This window comes from Diabrotica virgifera, chromosome 8 (genome assembly GCF_917563875.1).
Source record: "Diabrotica virgifera virgifera chromosome 8, PGI_DIABVI_V3a".
NCBI lineage: Eukaryota > Metazoa > Arthropoda > Insecta > Coleoptera > Chrysomelidae > Diabrotica > Diabrotica virgifera.
This window is the reverse complement of record NC_065450.1, coordinates 120,458,752-120,484,115: the sequence shown is the minus strand read 5'-3', so window position 1 is coordinate 120,484,115 and position 25,364 is coordinate 120,458,752. Positions and strand designations below refer to the sequence as shown.

Here is a 25,364-nt window from a genome sequence, read left to right as displayed (position 1 = left end):
ACATTCTAATACAATTTTAGCAGAATTGTAATCCAAAACGTTTAGTTTAGCGTTTCGTTTTTCACTTATGATTTTTTTGTGGCTTTACCACTTAGATCTTTAGCCACTGTAAAGTAAGGAATTTAAGATGGGTATCCACTTACACGAAAGAAGAAATCTTATCTTATCTTCAAAACACGAAAGAAAAAATGGATTCCCCCAGAAAACAACGACCTCTATGAAGATATACTAACCAGAAGTATACAAGACTTAGAAAACGAAATAGAAGACATCGAACTAGCAAATAATCTCATAACGAAGGCACTAAAAGAAACCGAAAGGGAGTGCTGCCCGACGGTCGTGACCCATAAAGAAAAATTAAGCCAATATACCAAAGAGTTAATAAGTAAAAGAAGACAACTGACGGAAAAATACGACTCCAACTACACAACACTGAAGAAATTAAATAAAGATATCCACCGGTCAATTCGAAAAGACATAAGAGAAAACAATACAAGAGAAATAACTCAAATAATTCAATAAAACGAAAGTTTAAAAAAGTTTTGCGGCGAAATACGAATAACATTGGTAACAAAAATATGTACAGAATAAGAAACAAAGACAACAGCATTGCTACGGATAGAGCCGAAATCCTTAAGGTTGTCGAATCGTTTTATCGCGAAATGTATGAGAGCACCAACGAAAGGCAAGATCAGCTCCTGCCCAAAATCACAAACCAGGGATCCGAATTAATGCCAGAAGTAACACCATACGAAGTTAAAAAGACACTTTCAGAAATGAAAAATAATAAATCCCCTGGCGATGACGGAGTAGCGATTGAGGCAATCAAACAAGGTGGAAATAAAATTATCCAGGTTTTAGCCAAACTTTTCACCGAATGCATTTACCATGGCAAAACGGCCTTCTCAATGGAACAATGCAGTCATTGTTTTATTGCACAAGAAAGGTGACATAACAGATCTAAAAAACTACCGTCCTATCAGTCTGCTATCACACATATATAAACTTTTCACAAAAATTATCAAAAAAAGACTGGAGGCTAAGTTAGACTTCTATCAGCCTAGAGAACAAGCTGGCTTCAGATCCGGATATAGCACTAACGACCACTTACTGGTAATAAAAAACTTGATCGAGAAGTCTGCGGAATAAAACAAACCATTGGCACTGATATTCGTGGACTACGAGAAAGCGTTCGATACCATAAATCAGCAGAAAATGTTAAAAGCATTGACAGAATGCCGAAGAGACCATCGCTACACTAACATGATAAAATATATCTACCACAACGCAACGGCTAGCGTAAGACTATCTGATCAACAAACAAACAAAATTTGTATACAGCGAGGAGTATGGCAAGGAGACACCATCTCACCAAAGCTGTTCACAACCCTTTTAGAACACAGTTTTAAGACGGCAGATCTGAACGAATATGGTATCAACATAAATGGAGAGAAGCTCAGTCATTTGAGATTCGCAGATGACATCGTCCTTATAGCCGATCGTATGGGTGATGCAATAATAATGTTGAACAAGTTATATCACGCTTCCTTAGAGGTCGGACTAAAGATTAAAGATGCAAATAATGACTAATCTAGTGCTAAATCGTAATATTATTGTTGATGGAATGGATATTGAGCAGACTGCATCTTATAACTAATTGGGACATAAAATTCGGTTGGGAAGAGATAACCAAACTTACGAGCTCCCACGTCGCATAGGATTAGCCTGTGCAGCGTTTAATAAACTGAGCTATGTATTTAAATCGGACTTACCCATATGCCTGAAAAGGAAAATCTTTGACCAGTGTGTATTGCCTGTACTCACTTATGGAGCGGAAACATTAACACTCGCAAAAAAGGTAGTGAACAAGATTCGCATAACTCAGAGGGCTATGGAGCACCAAATGTTGGGTGTCTCCCTGAGGGACCGAATCCCAAACGAAGAAATACGTCGTAGAACAAAAACAGCGGACGCCGTCGAAAGAATCGCGTCGCTTAAGTGGAATTGGGCAGGACACGTCGCCAGATTGTCAGACAACCGATGGACAAAACATATTGTCGAGTGGAGGCCACGAGAAGAAGCACTACGGAGCAGAGAACGACCACCAACCAGATGGGCTGACGATCTGAAGCGTATTGTCGGCAACTGGATGCAAGCCGCACAAAACAGAGAAAGATGGAAAGAGCTGAGGGAGGCCTACGTCCAGCAGTGGACGCGTACGGGTTGATGATGATGATCCACTTACAATGCAATGGTAAGAAATGAGTGAAAATATCTGTTAAGAAATTATTTTCTGTTTGTAACTAATGTACTTATCAGAGAATCAGTAGAAACGACGAAAATGAATTAAATGATGGGTATGATTTTGTAAGATTTATAAAAAGTCAAAAACTGTCTTGACTGGGACATACGAGTGGGAACTTGACAGGAAGAAGATATAAAAACAACAAAGAAAATATTACAATACAAGCCGATAGGAAGACGAAAAATAAGAAGACCCAGAACGAGCTGGTTGGATGACGTAGAAGATGACCTGAAAACTATGAATATAAGACAATGGGGAGAAGGGCACAAGAGAGGTCTGAATGGAAGGATATAGCCAGATAGGCAAAGACCCATCAAGGGTTATTATGCCAAAAGAAGAAGAAAAAAACTAATGTACTTTTAAGGGTACTACTACAAAATTAGAGTTACAAACTGTTTCAAAGTAAATCTTTTACAAAACATCATAATATCAACGAATATTAAAATACATATCATCATCATCATTGGCTCTACAGCTCATGGTGGTTCTTGGCCTCTTCTAGAATCAACTTCCATTCCTTCTTATCCTTCGGCTTGGTTTCAAATTGTGAGCCTAGATATTATATGAACTCTCTTACTCCTTCGAAAGTATATATGTTCCAACCGTTAGATCTTCGGGTTTTGCGATTTGATTATTGTTTGACACCTTCATACAGTGGCAGACCTAACTTATGTTTTTTTTTTAAATGGAACACCCTATATTTTATTTTATATTCGAAATCCTGTTAACATCTCCATCACAAAAATATAAAGGTTTGTAATGTTATACAGGGTATTTACAAAGTTATAACCAATTTTGTATGAAAATCATAACAAGTTCAACTCCCTGTATAAATAAAAATAAGCACAACAGCAATGGTTTATTAATGCCATATTTTTATTTATTGTCAAAATTTTTAAGAATTATTGATATTGCTAATTTTCTTTATATCAAATACAGGGTGAGTCAAAACGCAAGTACATTATTTTCTCAGTAATGTTAAATGGAACACCCTGTATTTTATATCATTATTGAAAAGTAACATTAACGTACTTTAATTTTTATATAACATTCCCTATGCCCAAATTTATTAGTTTTCTAGATATTTTCATTTTTCAGAGCACATTATTTTAGGTGTTTAAATTTATCTAAATTTTAAGTAAGCCATGACTGAATTGACAATTGAAGATTACTGGACAATTCGACGTAGATCTCAGGATCGAATTGTTTTGTAATGCCCCTTTGTCCGCTTCTTCTCGATCGACGATGGTAAATAAATATTTGAGTGTGGAGAAAAAATATGGTTTTATTGACAGCTACGTAATTACACTATAGATGATGTTCAGGTAACTTTCTATGATAGACTGCCTTTAATGACAGCTACTGATAATAATTACACTCGGCGTAACTTCTAACAACGACTTACGCACTTGTTAACGAGGTAACTATTTCAATTAGACTGCAACCCAAAATAGTCCCCTTGGTAAATTTATAATCTCGTCAAAATATGCGATTCATCAATAAGTTGCATGACAACCGAACTACGGACCTTGCGTTTTGAAAGGTTGCAACTACAGTTTAAAGGAAGCTATTGCAAAACTTAAAGTTCAATTGGAAAATACATTATTTGGCAATTTACTAAGTTTGCAGGTTGAATGGACTCTAATTATTAAAATATTACTCGATGTTTCCCAATGTTTCAATTATACATGGTGAAACTATAAAAAAACTATAGAAAAAATGTGAGATTACAAATTAAGGGATTACTTTGAGATTGAACATATTGGCCACTTAAAAGAAAGAGACGACCAATAGAAAATGTTTAAACACATTATAATATAAAATAATAAGAATATAACAATATTCCTAACACTTATTCACTCGGTTTTTGAATTATTATCTCACCTGAGCAGTGCTACCTATAAATTAAATATTTAGAATTTATGATTCAGCTAAACTGTCTAATTCAAACCTAAGCTCATTAAGTGAAACTGATCTAGGTGAAACGGTTTTAAAGTGTTAATTAAATTTGGTTGTGATGCTGTGTTTTTTCAAACTCTCATCGAGGAACTCATCTCCCCGAATAGTTACATTATGATCGGATATGTTGATCGGCTTTTATGAAATCTGCTGCAAGCAGATTCCTTGGGACCAACAACGAGAAAGCAACGCCATCTTTTACCGACAATGGAAGAGCTGTGGCAAATTTTAAAAATTTTCTGACTATATGCATACTTATATGTACACTTTTTCCTCCTTTTCAGGTCTGCATTTGACCGTTTTAAAATGTTAAAAATATTAAATATATTATACTTATAACGAATAATTTTTTCCCACCTAATACATGCTCTATTGTTTGTATTTTGTGCGTTTGGCTCTCTAACTATTTGTTTTAACTTGTATATCAGGCTTTTACTTATTTTTCCGTTTATATTTCGAAGTGTTTTTATGACTCCGCTAAACCAGTGGTTCCCAACCTTTTATGTCTGGCGACCCACCTTCTCATGTTTTTTCATATTCGCGACCCATCCCTCACCCTTGATGATATAAAATGTACATTATTCGGCTACTGTAAGAGCCACGCCGCGACCCACCTAAAATCCGCGCGCGACCCACTAGTGGGTCGCGACCCACCGGTTGGGAAACGCTGCGCTAAACGATTCTATTACATTCAAAGTCTTAGAAAATATTCCTTCCTCAGCAAGTTCAACATCCATGGGTTTCATTTTTATAATTTTATTTTTAGATTCCATAAAATCCTCAGCTGATTGTATATGAAACCTTTCTGATTTATGTATTGTAATGTATGACATAGGTAAAACATCTTCGGTTTTCTTTCGAATATTAGCACATTTATTAAAAAATGCATTTGGAATTATTGTATTTATTTGTTGTTCTGCCAATTTAACCTTGTTAGTTTTATGTTTCTCGGTAAATTCCGTATCCTTAACTGTTACAATAGTTATTCTCTGAAAAGTTTCAGTGTGTAAGACATTTTGTTGTGCACTAAAAACTGTATTTAACTTTTCAAAATTTAAATTTTCCTCCATACCATTACTGGACATGTGGACATTTACTTTTATCTCTTTCACATCACTTTCTTCGGTACTGTTTATATCAATTTTTCCATCTTCTATATTATTATTAACTTGTTCTAACTGTAATACATGATTCTTGGCATCTTTATTTTCAACAGCTCTCGCACACTCTGTATTTTCTATACTTTTATTAAGCTGTTCTATTTCTTTTGAGTCCATTTTAATACTTTCTGTCTCTTGTACAACCATTCTAGTTTTATTTTGGTCTGTACCCTCGATATCAGAAATTTTTTGAACATCTTTATGGGATTGAGTCATTAAATCATCAACCCTTTCATTTATTGTCTTGGGATTTTCTTCCTCAAGTATAAACGATTTAGAATCCTTTTCCTCGGGTGTCTTTCTTCCCGAATCGAAATTAGTTTCTTCTTCAGTTTGGGTTGGCTCTAATTCCATGAAATCAAGCTCGACTACAGAAGTTTCTGTTTTGCTATTAGCTGATTTTATTTCATTGGTATTTGTTTCAACCAATTTTAAATCCTTTTTAATATTTATAGTTTGCTCTATGGCTTTAGTTTTAGGTACTTCCGAATATCTAGGCATCTGTCGCCTACAGAACATACTGAGTACTTGTATCTGCGGGATGTGCTCTTGCTGTGCTACCCCTGACATTATCCAACCCAATTTAGTATTTTGGGCGAGCAAACCATTCTTAGTTCGATCTACTCCATCCAGTAATATCAAACTATATTCTTTGGCTCCTAATAGAATATCTATTGGACCTGTTTTATTAAAATTTGGATCAGCCAGGACTAAGTTCCTAGGGTTCCTTTCTTTTATGTGTATCTCCTTTTCCGGTAGTTTCTTTGTTATTTTTTGTAGCACAAGTGCTTCGGTCTTCATCTCAAATTCATTTTTGAAATGTGCCTCTAAGTTTACTGTCACGCTCCATTTCGACGTCCTTTGGTCTTCATTGCCAATTCCAGATATCTGAGCGTGGACAGCCTTTCTTTTTATTCCGAGACTTGTAGCGGCCTGCTCCGTAATGAATGATGACTGCGAGCCTTGGTCAATCAATGCTCTCATCAATTGTGAGCTTCCTTTTGAGTCTCTTACTCGTACTAATGCCGTTGCAAGTAGCACTTCTTCATTCTGATGACTTAAACAGCTCACAGTATTCTCTTGTCTCCTTGACGATCCGTCGTAACTGTTGTCATCTCTGGTCCCACTAGAATTGGGTCTATTTTTTGGCCTTCTGTTTTCAGAATTCCTTCTGTTGTCATAATGACCTTCTGACATGTGTAATAATGAGCTATGCTGTCCATTACATTCTGCACATCTATAAGTGGAATAACATGGTACTTCCTTTTTATGTAGTAGGCATCTACTGCACCATTGTTTTTCCTTTACGATTTTGTTTCTTTCACGTACTTGTAGACTTAGAAACTTTGGACATTTGTACAGTTTATGTTCTTCATGACATACCACACAGGTTATCTTCTTCTTTGCCTGTTGTTTGTGATCTGTTCTTTTCCTTTCTTTTTCCAACATCTCCAATGTCTGGAATCTTCTTTGTGGGAATTCCTGTGTTGACTTATATGTAGGAATCTCCCTACTGTCTTGAATTGACGTTTCATATAATCTCCTGGTTTCTGTGTCCCACTTCAACATGCTTATCCTTGCTATAGGAGGACTCCAAGACTCTGTCATTATACCTAGTCCACTAATCGCTTCTAAGCATTCGTGGATAGTATCATGTAATTTTTTAAGCGCCTTTGCTGACCCTTCTTTTATCTCCGCAGCCTGAAGTATCTTGTCTATTAATATAAATAGATTCATCCTCGGATTATCGTACCGATCTTGCAACATTTTCCACGCAGCACTGTAGTTTGCTTCTGTTGTGTTTAAATGTTGTATTATTCTACTTGCTTCTCCTCGGAGGCTTGTCTTCAGATACTGCATTTTCTCCACATTTGATAGTTAATTATTCTCATGTATCAAATGTTTAAAAATATCAAAGAATGTTCCCCAAGCCTCGTATCTTCCTTCAAAAGAGGGCAACTTCGCCTGAGGTAGTATTATTTTTTCTTTCTTGCATCCTTCCGCCTCCAATCTCTTATTTACTTTTATAATCGACCGCACCCTTCTTTTCATCGTATAAAATCTTTCTATTTCAGCTTCTAGTGCATCCTGTTCATTTTCCACAGTTATTTCCATTATTAAAGCATCTATTTTTTGTACCTCTTCTTTTAAATCCTCTTGTATATCTTCATTGTTTTCGTCGTCTTCCAATAAATTATGAAGTTTTCCCATTCTAATTTTTACTTCTCTAATTTTTATCGAAGACTTGTATGAATTTTTAATAAACTCCTCTAAAGCCTTTTTCGTTTCTTCATATTTTTTCTGTACTTGTTCGTAATAGTTAGATGTAAAATATTTATCATCTTTTGAACCTTTTTTCTACAATTTCATTATGTTGTTCCGCAAAGTCATTCCACAATTCTTCAACTGTCTGCCGCCTTATGTTTAAATATTCTGTAGTACGCTTTTCTTTGTTCAGTTTTTTAATATTAGTCAAGATTTTTGCAATTTCCTGTCCAAGTTTTTCTTGTTCTGCGTATAATGTCTTCATGTTTTAAATATAAACTTGACCTATATTCAAAATAATGTCTCAGCAAAAAAAAACCTTTCTCAATAATAAACCAATGACCTCAAAAAACGCTGATTTGTACAATGAAGTAATTCCACTTTTAAACCAGAGAAATAAAAATCTTTATATAATAAAATGCATAATATGCGACATAAATATGTGGAGTTGAATAAATGCAAGATTGTAGTATAAAAATAACTTGATTTATTAAATGTGTCAGTATGTCAGGATTTTATATGTATGTTTAGAAAATCAAATGTTTTAAGAATTTCAAATTATAAGAATCAAAATTACCAAATATACTTAATATCCAAATAATCAACTGTTAGATTTGAATTAGACAAAATATTACCAGTAAATATTTTAAGTAAATAGATATACAGAATAAATATTTCAATAAAATTTAGTATGGTTCATTCCGCCAACATACGCCTGTTTTGGATTATCGCGACAACGAATATTTCAGTGTGCAACATAAGAAGTACGAAAGTAAATGGCTCTAATAATTATTCCATTAAACAGCAATGTAATTTGCAATTTATTTTCGTTCTTCGTATTTTGCACAATAAAATATTCGTTGTCGAAATAATCCAACACAGGCGTATATTCGTGGAATAGGGTATAAAATTCGATGCTTAAGTTTCTTTAATAAACTTTTTACTTTATATAAAAAAATGCACTGCCCTAAATGATAATAAATATTCAAAAACTTACAGTTTTATTCCGATGTTCACTTGTATGTCACCGGGTGGGCCTGGAATCTGCAGCGCTGCCTCTTTCTTAGAACTGCAATTGGAACTGGTTAGCTGGATCTCTGGATGCCGCTAGATTTTTCACCTCCAAACCGCTGGAACCGTAGACTTAAGGACTGCTACTCAGGTTCTCTGGTGCTCAAAGGTTCTCGAAGGCTTCTACTTCTAATGTCGGTGCCTTTATATTTTCTTTTCTCCACACATCGAATTCGATCGTCGATCTTGTACGGAACTGGGGAACAGCTATTTCAGGTCGCTAAGGGTCGTCTCCTTCGAAGCTCCAATCCAATTAACGCCCTTTTGATGTTGTTTTGTCGAAGGACCAATGGACAATTCGACGTAGATCTCAGGATCAAATTGTTTTGTAATGCCCCTTTGTCCGCTTCTTCTCGATCGACGATGGTAAATAAATGTTTGAGTGTGGAGAAAAAATATGGTTTTATTGACAGCTATGTAATTACACTATAGATGATGTTCAGGTAACTTTCTATGATAGACTGCCTTTAATGACAGCTACTTATAATAATTACACTCGGCGTAACTTCTAACAACGACTTACGCACTTGTTAACGAGGTAACTATTTCAATTAGACTGCAACCCAAAATAGTCCCCTTGGTAAATTTATAATCTCGTCAAAATATGCAATTCATCAATAAGTTGCATGACAACCGAACTACGGACCTTGCGTTTTGAAAGGTAGCAACTACAGTTTAAAGGAAGCTATTGCAAAACTTAAAGTTCAATTGGAAAATACATTATTTGGCAATTTACTAAGTTTGCAGGTTGAATGGACTCTAATTATTAAAATATTACTCGATGTTTCCCAATGTTTCAATTATACATGGTGAAACTATAAAAGTTTAGGAAGTTAAGAAAAAATGTGAGATTACAAATTAAGGGATTACTTTGAGATTGAACAATTACCGATTATCAATCCGGTAATCAATGTAACACTGTAGCAAATAAAGAAATAAAAATAATTTATTAGTAATACATTTTACAAACAAAAACACAATCAATACATGCAACATTTTTGAAACAATTAAAAACTATCTTTTTATGTAAATGCAACAAATAAACAAAGAAAATTAGTAATAAATTTTACAAAAAAACACACAAACACAAAATACAATATTTTGTGAAGACAATTAAACACTACTTTTGTATGTAAATGTAACAATGTAACAAATAAAGAACGAAACATAATTTATCAGTAATACGTTTTGCAAAAAAACATGTTTGAAAAAATTAGGAGCTACTTTTAATAAAATATTTTTAATATTTAATTACATAAGGTGTTCAAAATTATCTCCTAACACATTTATGTACGCCTAAAAACGATCATTGAATGAGCTACTTACTCTAGGGAGCATTTGTAAATTAACACATCGAAATACACTTTTTATTCTATTTTTCATCTGATCCCTTATTGTTGGAAATATTTTATAAACTTCAATATTAACGTAACCCCAAAAAAAATCAGTCCAGTTTATTAAATTCTGGTGATTTGGGTTGCCACGCTACTGGTCCATTGAAAAATGAAAATATCTCGAAAACTAATAAATTTAGACATAGGGAATGTTATTTAAAAATTAAAGTATGGTAATGGTACTTTTCAATAGTGATATAAAATACAGGGTGTTCCATTTAAAATTACTGAGAAAATAATGTACTTGCGGTTTGACTCACCCTGTATTTGATATAAAGAAAATTAGCAATATCGACCATTCTTGAACATTTTGACAATACGTTAAAAAATATGGCATTAATAAACCATTGTTGTTTTGCTTATTTTTATTTATACAGGGAGTTGAACTTGTTACGATTTTCATATAAAATTGGTTATAACTTTGTAAATGCCCTGTATAACATAACAAACCTTTATATTTTTGTGATGGAGAAGTTAACAGGATTTCGAATTTAAAATAAAATATAGGGTGTTCCTTTTAAAAAAAACATAAATTTGGTCTGCCACTGTGTTATCGAACACCCTGTAACATTCTAACTAATTTTGTAATGTGAAGCTCAAAGGTAACTAAAATTTTTGTTATTAACTTTTATTGCTATCTATTACTATAGCGGAGCTATTGAGCTTTACCCTACTAATCAATCACCCTGTATATAGTTTCATTAATATTAACGTGTAGCCCCATTCTTTTTGCTACTGCTTCCAATGCCGTAACCACGTCCGCCTTTCTTATTGCTATGATATCTATGTATTCCGCATATGCTAGTATTTGTACACTCCTATTAATAGTTCCTCTTGTTGTTATTCCAGATTCTGTAATAGTTTTCTCTATAGAGCAATGTTGAATAGCAGGCAGGAGAGGCTATCTCCTTGTCGGAGTCCTGTTTGTGCCTGGAAAATTCTTGATACTCCGTTCTGCACTCTAACTTTACACTCGATTATTGAGAGGGTTGCTTTCACCACTTTCACTAAGTGTATTGGGATATTGAATTCTACATAATAAAATAAAATATATCTAATATGTACATACATATATTATCTATCTAGTGAGTAGTAAAAAGTGTGTTCAAAATTTGGGAAACATTATGTATAAACGGTGTTTTTTCGCTGGTTGGAACATTTTACGCGTCAAAATGTACAGTGATAGTTTCGGGATTTGCGTGCAGAATATTCATTTGTCACGTTTTCATTTGCTATCGCATTTTCGCTGTTCATATCAGTGAATATGTCGACTGCCACACAGGACTTTAATCAATTTTATTATGGATTAGCGGGTCGTTCTGCAAATTAAACTCGCTCAGATTGTAATCTATTTTTGAAATTGGAAACAAGTAAATTACTATTTTTATCTGATGAAAAAATACACATGGGTCAATGTTGATGAAATAAATAGTATAGGGGAAGGGAGGGCAAGACGGAAGGCTTAACTTTATAATGTGTAAAAAAATAAAACAACGTAATAGAAAACTTTCATTTTAATCATTCTTGAAAGAGGTCTTATACAGTTACAAAAGTCAGCCATTAAATATTATTAATAATAAGTAGAATTCTTTTTATGAGTAATTAAAAAATAATGTCAAAAATTCCATCTTGCCCTTACCCTGAGGGCAGGATGGAAAGATTATTCGGGCAAGATGGAATGTATAGGAAAGCACTACATTTTACAGTTTACACACATAAAACTGCCATCTCCTGTGTCGGTGCACAATTCATGTGCCCAACCATTACATACAGGACATTGTACCCAGTCCTCTGTGGGCGGTTCCACATAACGTTCACCACATACACAGATCACATCATTTTGTGAAGACTGTTCTAAAATGTTGTACAATATTTTTAACTTTTTCTATTTCTGTCCTTTTTCTTTACCTTTTCTTTTATTCTCGCAGGTTCCTACTTCCTTGATTTTATTTTTGCCCAACTATTATCTTTCAACTTGCCCTAAGTTGCAATTTTCCATCTTGCCCATATGCCCTTTTCCAATAATAATATCAATATTTTAAAAATGCTTTATTATTTCTCTTATTTAAATATCAATTCAGATAACCTGTACCTAATAGATACTTTGTATAAATGCATAATAATCATATTATACACCTTGTTTAAATAATCGTATCACAAAAATTCAATAATTGCGTAATATTTAACTGCGAAAATAAGAAGGAATCGTGTACACTCATTAGCTAACCTGAACTGACTGAGCCGTCTTTTGTAAATGGAGGAGGTTCACCTCCATCTGTGTGAGTGTAGATCCGGGCGCTTCATTGTGCAGTTCGGGTTTTATAGGTAATTTCCATCTTGCCCTCCTGTCCCTACCAGTATAATTATATTATAATAGTATATCAGTATAAATAACAAGCCAGTACACTTACATTAACCACAGAAACATATATCAATTGTTTTTGAAGAATAAATAAACAATAAATAGCCTTTGTTATCGGAAAGGATGAATATTGTTTTCTTATAATGATTTCCAAAGATTTTCTGCAGTTACTTTAAAATTTTACTGAAACAAATTATTAAACGCAGTAGTCATGGAGCATCGGCATTTAACACATATTATGTTGAAATGGTAATAGCTGTAAATATGTATAATTTAGGCTGGCAGTTCACGGGTTTATGTTGCACATAATTTTGACGTGTCTTGAGGCGTGATTTCGGGATTGTGGTGTCGATATAAACAATTTGGTAATGTCGCTGAAAGACATGGAAATCGTCAACGTGCAACTACTCCTCAACAGGATGTGGTAGGATTAGCTCGTCGAAATGTGCATATAATTGCACGTGAACTCTGTGGGACATTAGAAAATACTCACAACATTACTGTACGTCACAAAACTTTAAAAATTAGATTAAATGAAGCTGGTCTGCCCGCCATACATCCATTGAGAGTTCCCTTGTTGCTTCATGGAAATCGGGAACTCAGATTAAAGTAAGCACAACATATTCATTGTGGCATACAAGAATGGAGTTCTGTGTTATTCAGATGAAGCTAGGTTTTGTCTCTACATTGATTCAAGAAGAGTGAGAGTTTTGAGAGGACCTGGTTGATAAGACTCAGTTCGTTCATATAGTGGTCTACAAGTTATGATGTGGGCTGCTTGTGTAATTTTTCATCGTCGAACTATTCCCGGTTCTGTGAAAGGTACTTTGAATCAACGTCAATATATTGATCTTATATTAGAACCTGTTGTCCTTTCATTTGCCATTGCTGCAGGTCCTAATTTGAGTTAATGAGGATTACACTTTTACCATGGCCAGCACAATCACCAGAACTTATTCCCATCGAGCATATGGGATATGTTTAGAGTCCCCATCTGCCCAATGTTCATACTAGACAAGATCTTCAGACTCTTCTTACACAGGATTGGATCCTATTGCCTCAAAACAAAATTCACACTTTAATTTGAAGCATGGCAAGACGGTGTCAAGCTGTAATTATCTATTAATGCTGCTGCAGTAAAGACAGCCTATTAAACACATTTGTTGTTATTAGATTTGTATGTTTTTTATTGACTGTTATGTTAAAAATGTCCATTAAATTAGTGCACTTCTTGACATTTGTTTGACTATTTCATTATAGATAAATCATATTCCACTAAAAATAAGTTGAATTAATTGCTGACTAATCAGCTATTAGGTTTGTTCTAGCAATAGTTTCAAACGGTTTGAAACCATCAGCGAATAGTGGACCAGCGCGAGTAGAGGGGATAGCACTGGTGACTGTATTATGTTCTCTCGCTTACCAACTGTTTGCTGACGGTTTCTGACTAGTTTGACTGTTTGCTAGAACAAACCTACTATAACGTCATCACTTTTTAAAATCCAATCAAAATTGATGTATATGTTACGGTCAATGATGTAAATTGGACATTGACGTTAATGGCCGGGCATTGTCGTGAATGTCCATTTTCCTTGGTTATTAACGACAATGCCCGGCCATTAACGACAATAACCTTAAATATTGGCCAATGTTGTAAAAACTTAACGTAAAATTAGATGTTTCATCAATAACCCGTCAATAACGACAGCGGCCAGAATCAAATGGCCAATGTTGATAAATCGATGCCTCAGAAGCCAATCGGTGTAAGTCAATAAGTGTTTAAAATGAGATACTAAGATGTTTCTGAAAGTAGTTGCAGAAATATAAGTAGTTATTAAAAACAAATAAAACGTCTTTATTTATCATAATATGGGTAACATATTCATAAATACAAAAAAGGAAATAATAATATTTTTATATGCATTATGGAGTATGGTGCAAATGAAAGGAATAAATTCGTTATTTCGTAAACCGGCGACTTTAAAGAAAAATACCGAAACAAGTCGATTTTTATTTTTAAATTATGATATTTTGGTATATATGACATACTAGTGACGTCATCCATCTGGGTGTGATGACGTAATCGATGATTTTTTAAATGAAAATAGGGGTTGTGTGCTACCTCATTTGAAAGGTTATTCAATTCTTTATTCAGTAACATAAACACTTACATAATTAATTATAAAGGGTGTCCAAAAAAATTTTTTTAATTAAATTATTTAACAAAAAAAAACGAAGAATGTATGTAATTTATTTAATTCAAAATACATTTTACTCCTATCATGAACCAAAAAAAAATGTTTATTTCACGAATAAACAATGGTTTTTCGCTTAAATTAATGTTTAAACTTCCAAGAGGCAGGTGGCTGGCAGGAGCTGGCTTGATCATTGAATTTCATTCTATAGTGCTTTGTTGTTTTTTTAGCACCAGGTGTTCTCAAAATTTAATATTACTTATTCGGCTATTGTATTCGTCACAGTTTAAAAATGATTTATTGTCATCACGTTTTGACTTGACTATTAAGTTTACATAAATATTAAAACGAGTACGCACATCGTTGATATCCATGATAACACTTATTAAATAAATTTACGAGTAATTTTAGCATGAAAACAATACACAATATACACACATGAAATAAACCTACACATAACCTATCTTTTAGTCAAAATTTCAACATTGACCGATTAACAACGGGCATTGTCGACATTGGCCGGGCAATTATAGAAATGTTATCAAGAATTTAAAATTATCATCATTGTCCAGTTTCTATGGACAATAACGTTAATATCCGGCCATTGTCGACAATGACCAATTCAACCGGCCATTGTCGAAATTAGCCGACCAATAACGTTATTGGCCGGATTTACGTCATTGTCCGTAACATATATATGAGAATCAAACTTTGTGTTCCTTCGATATTTTTTATGTGTTTAGTTTAATATAGAATACATAAATATAAGAATATATTAAAGAATATAATAGTTAAAAAATAAAATATGATCTGCACGTATAACAGAAGAAAATATTCTGATAAAATTTCCTTCATACTATAAGGAGGGTGGGTTGTGATTGCGCGCAGCGGTCAAATACCTCCTGCGGTTCTCTCACTCTAATACCCGCAAGTTAGGTTTGGACCGAAGGGTTAGGTCTTACTCCTTTCTGACCGCTGCGCGCAATTGCAATCTGCCCTATAAAGAACCTTTTCATGCATGCTTTCCTTTTTTGTAGGGTTTCTTCCAACATTCGGTCCATCTTTCATTCACCTCTACGGATCTACTAGAGATTACAGCCTTATTGACGAGCATTCGAGTTTAAACGCAGGATTAGGGGAAGGTAAGTCGAACAAAATTAATCGTTTCGTTAAATCTATTGTGTCACCCATTGTTTTTTACAATATCCCATAGAAACAGAAGTTAAACGTTTAATTTTAAAGAACAAATTTAATGATTTTATATAGGAGCTTCTCGATTTATTAAAACCGTATTAAATTCCGACTGGTATATCATTTGACAAATTCGAAGTCAGTTAAGTATGATATAATGCCCTAGGGCATTATTTTGAAAAATAACGCCCTAGGGCATTAAATTTACATAACTAGTTAAATACTGTCAAGTTAACAAATAACAACCTAAGTAAAACTATGGTTACCACAATTACCATACGACTATTGCTGGTAAATGTACTTATTTGAAAACTAATTAATTCAAAACGCATTCAAAGTTTTTGTATATTAAGGATAATTTAGTCGGATATTAAACGTTGAAGGCACCACGGGTATTATAGATAATAACGTTTTTGGTCAACGTATATCCCTCGGGCCAAAGGCCCTCGATATTTACATCATTGAGCTCAAGCGTTATTATCCTTATAATACCCTTGGTACCATAATACCTATTATTTGATAAAATAATAGATAATATGTAACTACATATTCGCTTTCCACCTTTCAAATGGGACTTTAGATTTACGTATGCGGCGTTTTGATTTAGGTGCATTATTTATTGCAATTTGTTTTAATGTTTTTGTTGCGAGGCTTGTTCAATTAGAACCAATCTTTGGCCCAGAAACAATGATTGGAGAATATATCTATAAATAAGTAACACTACAATTAAGGAACATAATATCCCATTGCCATTGTAATTCTTCGTCCGACTGAAAACGATTACTTTTTATCTCCGGCCTAGGGATGTGAATATCGCAAGGCAATAAATCCGAACGATAGGGTGGATGCTCTAGTATCCTCCAGTTATTTCATTGCAGATTTTCTTTCAGTCCTTTAGCTACATTAAGCCGAGCATTATCGCGCAGAAGAATGGCACCACATGAAAGTTTTTTTAGACGTTTTCGTTTAATAGTTGATGAAAATTATTCAACGTTTCATTATAGAGGTTTGCGTTGATATGCACTACAGATTCTGTAAAATCTATGACAAAAGTCTTTTATGGACAAAAAAAATTAATATGACCTTGGCTGCAGGATGTCGAACTTTAAACTTTTTGGTAAAGGATAATGTTTGATGTTTGCATTTCATTCATGAAAGTTTACTGAATAGTTCAAAATAATACCTAGTAGCAACGATGATCCAGCTCTATTTGCTTCAATTTTGCCTTGACCCCCAGGAGTTGATTGCCTTTAGAGCAGTTTCCGGTCGTCTCTCCTTTCGCTTTCACGGTTACTGGTATTGTAAGAAAGATGACGATTCCCCTTTCTCTTTGGAAAGCCCACTTTATATATTTATATTTTAAAATATTTCAATATAATATATTGCAAATTAGAAACGATCTTTCTTTTTCTTACAAAATGAAATATTAAAAAATTTGACAAAGGTATTAGAGTTTTTACTATATCAGTCTTCTTCTCTTTTTCTTTTTGTGTAGACATGACTATGTCTGTTTTTCAATGTGCCTCCAATAAGTTGTTTTTCCATCGTTTTCGTGGTCTTCCCACTGATCGTATTCCTATTGAGAAACCATCACTAGCAGTCCTCACTGTATTTGTTGTTATTCGGCTTATGTGGTCGTTCCACTCTACTATTCTGTTTTTTATCCAGTTATTAATGTTGTCTACCTTGAATCTTCGTCGTATACCTGCTTTTCTAGCTCTGACCCATAGTGTCTTATCATCGATTTTTCGAAGGGTTTTCATCTCTGCTGTTTCTAGCATTCTTTTTGTCCCCTCTGTATAAGGTCGTGTTTCTGCAGTTTTGTAAATTTTGCCTTTGATTTCTTTTCTGTTATTTTTATATCTCCATTATTGTTTCATTCAGGCAACCTGTTGCTCTGTTTGCTTTATTCACTTGATCTTCCACTTCTCTTTCGAGCTTACCATAGCTAGATAGTGTGATGCCAAGATATTTAAACTCCATAAATTATACTTATATCTGACCCTCCAGCTCTCATTTACATCTTAGCAGATTTGCTGCATTTCGTCTTTTTTTTTTGGAGAAATTAACATGTTACATTTTTTGGCGGCTAAATTAAATTGGTTAAGTATACATTGTAAATGATCTTCACTTTGAGAGATTAGTATTGCATCTTCTGTATTTAAGTTGTTTTTCTCATATTTGGTATCCTTTGTAAGTTCTTACTTTTTACTATATCAGTAAAAATTATATTACATGTATCTATTGCTTCTAAGCTTACCCAGTTTAATATTTTATTAAAATAAACTGCTTTATTACAGGTGTTTCTTATAGGGCACGTCTTTTGATATCTATACGAACCGAAATCACTGATAGTATTGATCTGTCACCTGCATCGGTAGATTTGGAGCCGGTCGTGCCTGTAAATGAAGCATCGTATGCCAAGAACGAAGAATTCTTTTTATTCGCGTGCATTCTTGAAGCTTCCATAGTAGATAAAAAATTAGGCGATAAACCAGTCTACTTTGAGATAAGCATAGGAAATGCTGGGAATGCTATGGATGGACACAATGAATCAACAAGGGATCATTATGATTCTGATAGTGATGAGCTAGGTGAGTAAAATTATATTATCTATTTAGATTTTGTTTTTACTGCAATAATAATTTTTTAAGAAAGTTAACTTCTAAAACGAATGAAGATATAAAAAAAGAATCTACAGTGAAAAATTATTTATCTCATATATTATATATTAAGACAGATTAATAGATAATCTTTAAAAAACAATCTATATTATTATACTTCTCACGTGATATAACATAAAGTAATACACGGCACATGACAAGATACATGGTACATGATACATACATGACACATGACATTAAACTTGACACATGATACCCTTACTTCGCTTGTTTTGTTCATCTATACATTTTCGTGGGGGTGTATAGACATTAAGTACCCTTTCAGACTAAGACACTGGTGTCTGACACAGGTGTCCGCCACCGGCAGCAAAGCATTGTTTTAAATGAACGACTACAGACGAGACTTTGAGTGTCTGGCTGAGTTTAGTGGCTTAGCAATGCTTTGCTGCAATTGAACACCGATGGCGGACACCGGTGTCAGATACCAGTGTCAGACACCAGTGTCAGACACCAGGGTCTTAATCTGAAAGGGTACTTATAGACTTATGTGTGCATTTTGATACCCAGTAAACTGACATTTTCCGTGTAGGAAAGATAACAATAAATTTTTCTACGCTCTGTACTTTTATTCGCACTTTTCATTATATTGGCCAATTATATTAGTCCTGGTTACTGGATAATTGTCAAGGCCATAGTCCAAAAAAATAATAAGAAGAAAAAATAAGATGCAGGTTATGTTATGCAAACGTAAACAATTGTATGTAGTAAATAAAATTAGTTATTAAAATGCAGAACTGCAAGCAAAATACAATTAATTAAATTTACCTTTATATAATAACTGCATATCATATCAATATTGTGGAGCAATATATAATTTTTCTGCTTCAATGGCAGAAGGTATGAAATATACGTCAATTTGACAATTTCAATTGACAATATGAATTATTTAAGATAGTTGCAATATTTCTCCGCGACTCGCGCACGGTCGTTTCTCGTTTCCCTTCCAAGTACTTGCACACCGCGAATAGGTATACAAAATTATTACACAAAATATACTTACAGGCAACAACCACTGTCAAATTACATACTAACAGTAATCGCATAAAAATAGAACGGGGGTTTAGACAAGGAGACCCAATGTCACCTAAACTTTTTAATACGGTCTTAGAACATGCTTTTAAGAGTTTGGATTGGATGACAAAAGGAAATAAGAATAGATGGAGAATACCTAAACAACTTACGCTTCGCGGATAATATAGTCATAGTAGCTGAGGATCTAGGTATGGCAAGAGAGATGGTACAAGAACTCGTTGTGGCTACAGAAAATGTAGGTTTAAATATAAACATCTCGAAAATAAAAATAATGACAAATTTGGTACCCAACCAGAACGTCAGTATTGTTGGGAAGGAAATAGAACTCGTAGATAGATATAAATACCTGGGACATGAAATTACGATTGGCAGGGATAACCAGACTCATGAACTGAAGAGAAGAATAGGTCTTGGGTGGGCAGCATTTGGAAAACTGAGAGAAACTTTTAAAAGTGAGTTGCCCACATGCCTAAAGGGAAAGGTATTTGATCAGTGCGTCCTCCCAGTCTTGACGTATGGATCAGAAACACTCACCTTAACAAAAGCCTCGGCTACCAAACTAAGAGTCACGCAGAGAAGAATGGAGCGGTCAATGTTAGGAATAACTCTGCGAGACAAAATCAGAAACGAAGAAATCAGGAGAAGAACAAAGGTGACTGACGTCATCGAGAGGATAGCCAGGTTGAAGTGGAGATGGGCAGGACACATAGTCAGAATGACAGATGGGCGATGGACGAAGAGGTTATTGGAATGGAGGCCAAGAGAAGACAAGAGAAGCGTCGGTCGACCGCCTACAAGATGGACTGACGACTTAAGAAAGGTAAATAAAAACTGGATGAGAGCGGCGCAGGATAGATGGGGTTGGAAGCGAGGGGAGAAGACCTATGTTGAGCAGTGGACTTTTGAGGCTGGATGATGATGAATGAAAATAATGAAATTTTCATAATTTTCTGAGCCCTATCAACTTAATAAATTAAACATAATTATTTGAAAATGATCGAAAAAAATGTTGGCATGATGTCTCCTAATATTTAACTGCACTTGTCTCTTGGAAAATTCTGTGGAAAATTTTCACCCTGGTTCCGCGATTTTCTGAGTCATAAAATAAATTTTATTATAAAATAAATAATTTAAGTAGACATTATTCAAAATGGCAGGATGTTTAGTTGCACCTTTTTTACTAAACAAAGTTAAAAAATGTGTAAGGAAATTCGTGGAAAGTTACACGATCTTCTGAGTCATGCCATTTTGGACAAATCTCAAGAATGTTAATATAAAGCTATTTTCAAAGAGGCAGGATGCGATGGTTGTGTAGTTATTTCGTATATAAAAATAAAATTTTAAGTCAGTAAAATTATTGCACGTTTTTATACAAACATATTCAATATTCATTTCACTACAATTTTCTGAGTCATGTAATATCAGGTATGCTTAAAAAACACTAATCTACTCGTAAAACCGTTTACAACGTGGCAGGATAACCGCAAAGATATTTAATACATAAAAATTAATTTTTATATCGTTAAAAGAATCGTACGGTATTGAATATTATTTTCCTGAGTAATGCCTAGGATTTTTACACACCTTTCAAATCTAATAGTACTAAACTGTAACATATTTATTTTAAGCGATTAGATCATATTTGTATCTAAGTAAACGTAATAAAAGTAATAGGAAGACAATCAATAATTTTACAATTAATTGGTTTTAGTAGGGATTGTACCATTATACCAGGTGAATTGAGTTAAATATTCTTAAAATTATCTGAGGAATCATCGGGCTTCGATTATTAGAAGAGTTTCTGGTATAATGGTACACATTATACCAGAAACTCTTCTAATAATCGAAGCCCGATGATTCCTCAGATAATTTTAAGAATATTTAACTCAATTCACCTTCTACTTAGAACACTTCTATTTAGAAAAACGAAAACTGGTACACCTATTTATCCTCCAGAGATAAATCGATTCCATCATTTGTCAATTTTTAGTACCGGTCATAGACGTCCGTTTAGGGTAGGGAAACGAATTTTTTATCCCATAACTTTTCTGTGTCTAACTTTTAAGCATTTTTGACACTGGATTATTAAACTATGGGGTATTCTTGTACTAAAAGGTACTCTTACTTTAAGTCGGTAGGATACGCCGTGTTCTAGAAAAATCGATTTGAAAAATTTTTCGGTTTTTGAATTTGAAAAGAAAATAAAAAAACTATTTAGAAAAACGAAAACTGGTACGTTTATTTCTCTTCCAGAGATGAATATTTTATCAATTGTGAATTTCTAGTATCGGTCATAGGCGCCCGTCTTGGGTAGATCAACGAAATCTCATAACTTGCTTTAATTTTTAAGCATTTTTGACAGTAGAGTATTATATTATGAGGTATTCTAGTACTACAAGTTACTCTTGCTTTAAGTCGGTAAATACACCGTTTTTATTTATTTTTTTCAAATTTTTCTTAAATTCAAAATACGAAAAATTTTGAAATTGATTTTTCTAGAAAACGGTGCATCCTACCGACTTACAGCAAGAGTACCGTTTAGCACAAGAATACCTCACAATTTAATAATGTAGTGTCAAAAATGCTTAAAAGTTAAAGACAAAAAAGTTATGCGATAAAATAACCGTTGCCCTACCCAAAACGGACTCCTATGACCGGTACTAGAGATTTGCAATTGATGGAATCGATTTATGAGAGGACGGGCGATCGGGCTGCATTAACATTTAAAATTACAATGTTTTAAAATGAAACCATCTTAAATTACTTATCGGTATCTGATAAAATAAGGCGTCAGGTTGAATTTGGGTACTTCGCAGTTTCAAAAATAAAATTGTTTATTTGTGTTCTTGAACCTTGAAAATCGTCATTTTTCGATTTTTTTCAGTTTTAAGTTGTTTATAACTCGGAAATGATTAAAAAATTATAAAAGATCTTTTTTGTTTCCCATGATCCAAACAACCTAAAATAGTATTTACCCGGGACAAAAAAATTGATTTTTATAATTTGTTTAAATTTTTTTTTATTAAATGTAGCAATACCTCCGAAATTATGGTATTTAGGTATAGGAAATATGCTGAAAAATTATCAGTATTTCTTAGGGACTTCAAAACACCAAAAATATACAGGGTGTTCCATTTGAAATAAGAAAGTTCATTAGATTTCCAGAAAAACGGAAAATATGACAACAATGTAATTAGCACTGAAATATCGGCCGCATTAGAAAACCCATACCTACCCAAAATCTATAAAAATCGTGTAAGGCGTTTTTGAGATAATTGAGTGTTTCCATACATAAAACTCACTATGTATAATGTATTGTATATATAATGCTTGCCCCCCCCCCTATCAAAATTTCAAATGACGCTCCTGTAACAGAACAAATTTATTTTTTATTGAAGGTCTACTTAATAACACCTTTTCATGATATATATTTTTTAACTTTATAAATCATCAGACGGAAATGTGTACTTCGAAACGTAGGTCTACAGAAGAATTATACGGGTATCCTAGACAAAACATAGATCAACTTCTCAATTCTGGAAGGGCTTCATATAAAACAGGAGTCGGCAACAAGCGGCCCGCGAGCCGCATGCGGCCCTTTGAAACTTTTTGCGCGGTCCGTCAATGCACTAATATAATTTTAGGAAAAATCAACAAACTTATGAAAAATATTAAATTAAAGACAGAAAGAAAACAGACGCTTAAGAACAACAGTTGCATGGACCGAAATTCACTAAAATATAAGGAACTGAATAACACAATAAAAAAAAGATAAGACAAGATATCAGGGACTAAAATACCGAACAAATCGAAAATATTTTAGGTAAAATCAAGAATATGAAAGTGTTAAAAACTCTAAATAGGAAAAAGACCGACAACAAATACACCTGATAACAGATATAAATGGAATCACTATAAATGATAAAAATAATTTAATAAATATTATTGAATATTACTATTTATACAGAGTTATACTCGTTCAATATAGAAAAACCAGAAAACCGCGGTATGGAAATATTAAATGTAAAATCTGAACAACCAAAATTACTAACGAGGGCGTTATAAATGTCTTAAAATAGATGAAAGATGAATATAGATTAAGATCAACCAGTGGCGACCGGTCAGTGGTCGGCAGTGCCGACCCACACATTTATAGATATGGATTTTTTTAATATTTGTATCTGTGAAATAAAAAAAATCTCTCAGATAATACAGACTTAATTTTATTCATGGTTTTTAAAAGGATTTGATCAATCCGAGCGTTAAGTGATCCCTGCGCATAACAGACTTCTCAAAAAATAAATGATCCGAGCCATTCATCTGACTTTTAAGCTAGCCGTCCCTAACTCATCCGTGGCTTGACGATTTACACGTAAAACTCAACGAAATAACAAGTCGATGAGCAAGCTAACATTACATTCTCTCCGTGGGCAATAGCAGATACGGTATGGCAAGTTAAGCGGCAGATACGGCACATTTCGGTCTGCCGGTCGGTGTTTCATTTGGAAGCATGCATCGGCAGAAATTGTCAAAAATAATCACGCCGTTTTACGTCGTTTAATTGATACTGTAATATTTTTAAGTTGTCAGGAATTATCATTTAGTGGACATGATGGATCGAAGCATTTGTTAAAAATCAAAGTAATTATAGAGAATTAATAAAATTGTTTTAGAAATACCTATTTACTTTCTATTTGTTTTAGAAATATCTATTTACATGTTTCAGAGAAACATCAGAAATAAAATTCGAGAGGCAAAAGAGAAGTGGCTCTCCGACAGATGCAAAGAAATAGAAGACCTGGATAAAAAGTATGACAGCTTTAATTTACACAAAAAAATCAAAGAAATGACAGGTTCTAGAAAAAGCACAAGAACGAATACCCTTAAAAATGATAAAGGGGATATTATTACTGACGTGAAGGAGAGATTGTGTCAATGGACCAATTACATCCAACAACTCTTTAATGATGAAAGAGGAGAACTGTCATTAGAAATCACAGAGGATATCGGACCACCAATATTAAGAAACGAAGTCATCTATGCCATTAAAAACACGAAAGAGGGTAAAGCTACTGGACCAGATGATGTGCCCATCGAATTATTAAAACTTATTGATGAAGATTGTATTGATGTAATGGCTGAACTCTTTAATCTAATATATCAGACTGCCACAATCCCCAAACAATGGCTGCAATCGACCTTTGTAGCAATTCCCAAAAAGTCAAGTGCAATAACCTGCTCGGATCACAGAACAATATCTTTAATGAGTCACACACTTAAAACATTTTTGAAAATAATATACAGTAGAATTGTTAAAACTCTCGAATATGAAATCAGTGACACACAATTTGGCTTTAGAAATGGTATGAGCACACGAGATGCTTTGTTCGGCTTGAATGTGCTGGCCCAGAGATGCATGGACATGAATCAGGATATGTACTTATGTTTTGTAGACTTTGAAAAGGCATTTGATAAAGTTCAACATAAAAAGCTTGTAGATATATTAAAAAGCAAAAATATTGACAGTCGTGACATGAAAATTATATCTAATATATATTGGAATCAAACTGCCAAGATAAGAGTTGACAACCAGGACACCCAAGATATCAAAATACAGAGAGGAGTCCGTCAAGGTTGCGTGCTGTCTCCACTACTTTTCAATGTCTACAGTGAAGCGGTATTTCAAGAAGCGCTCTCAAATTCAATAGAAGGTATATCTATCAATGGAGATGTTTTGAACAACTTA

At 33.8% G+C, this 25,364-nt stretch overlaps 1 protein-coding gene across 1 annotated transcript in view; it reads left to right on the top strand.

Moving 5' to 3' along the window:
- Positions 1 to 25,364, top strand: part of LOC126890248 (otoferlin-like) — a 224,148-nt gene that overhangs the window by 49,468 nt on the left and 149,316 nt on the right. The window contains exons 5-6 of the mRNA XM_050659104.1: positions 15,749 to 15,853; positions 18,203 to 18,496. Of these exons, the coding sequence (XP_050515061.1) occupies positions 15,749 to 15,853; positions 18,203 to 18,496 (399 nt within the window). The remainder of the gene's footprint in view (positions 1 to 15,748; positions 15,854 to 18,202; positions 18,497 to 25,364) is intronic.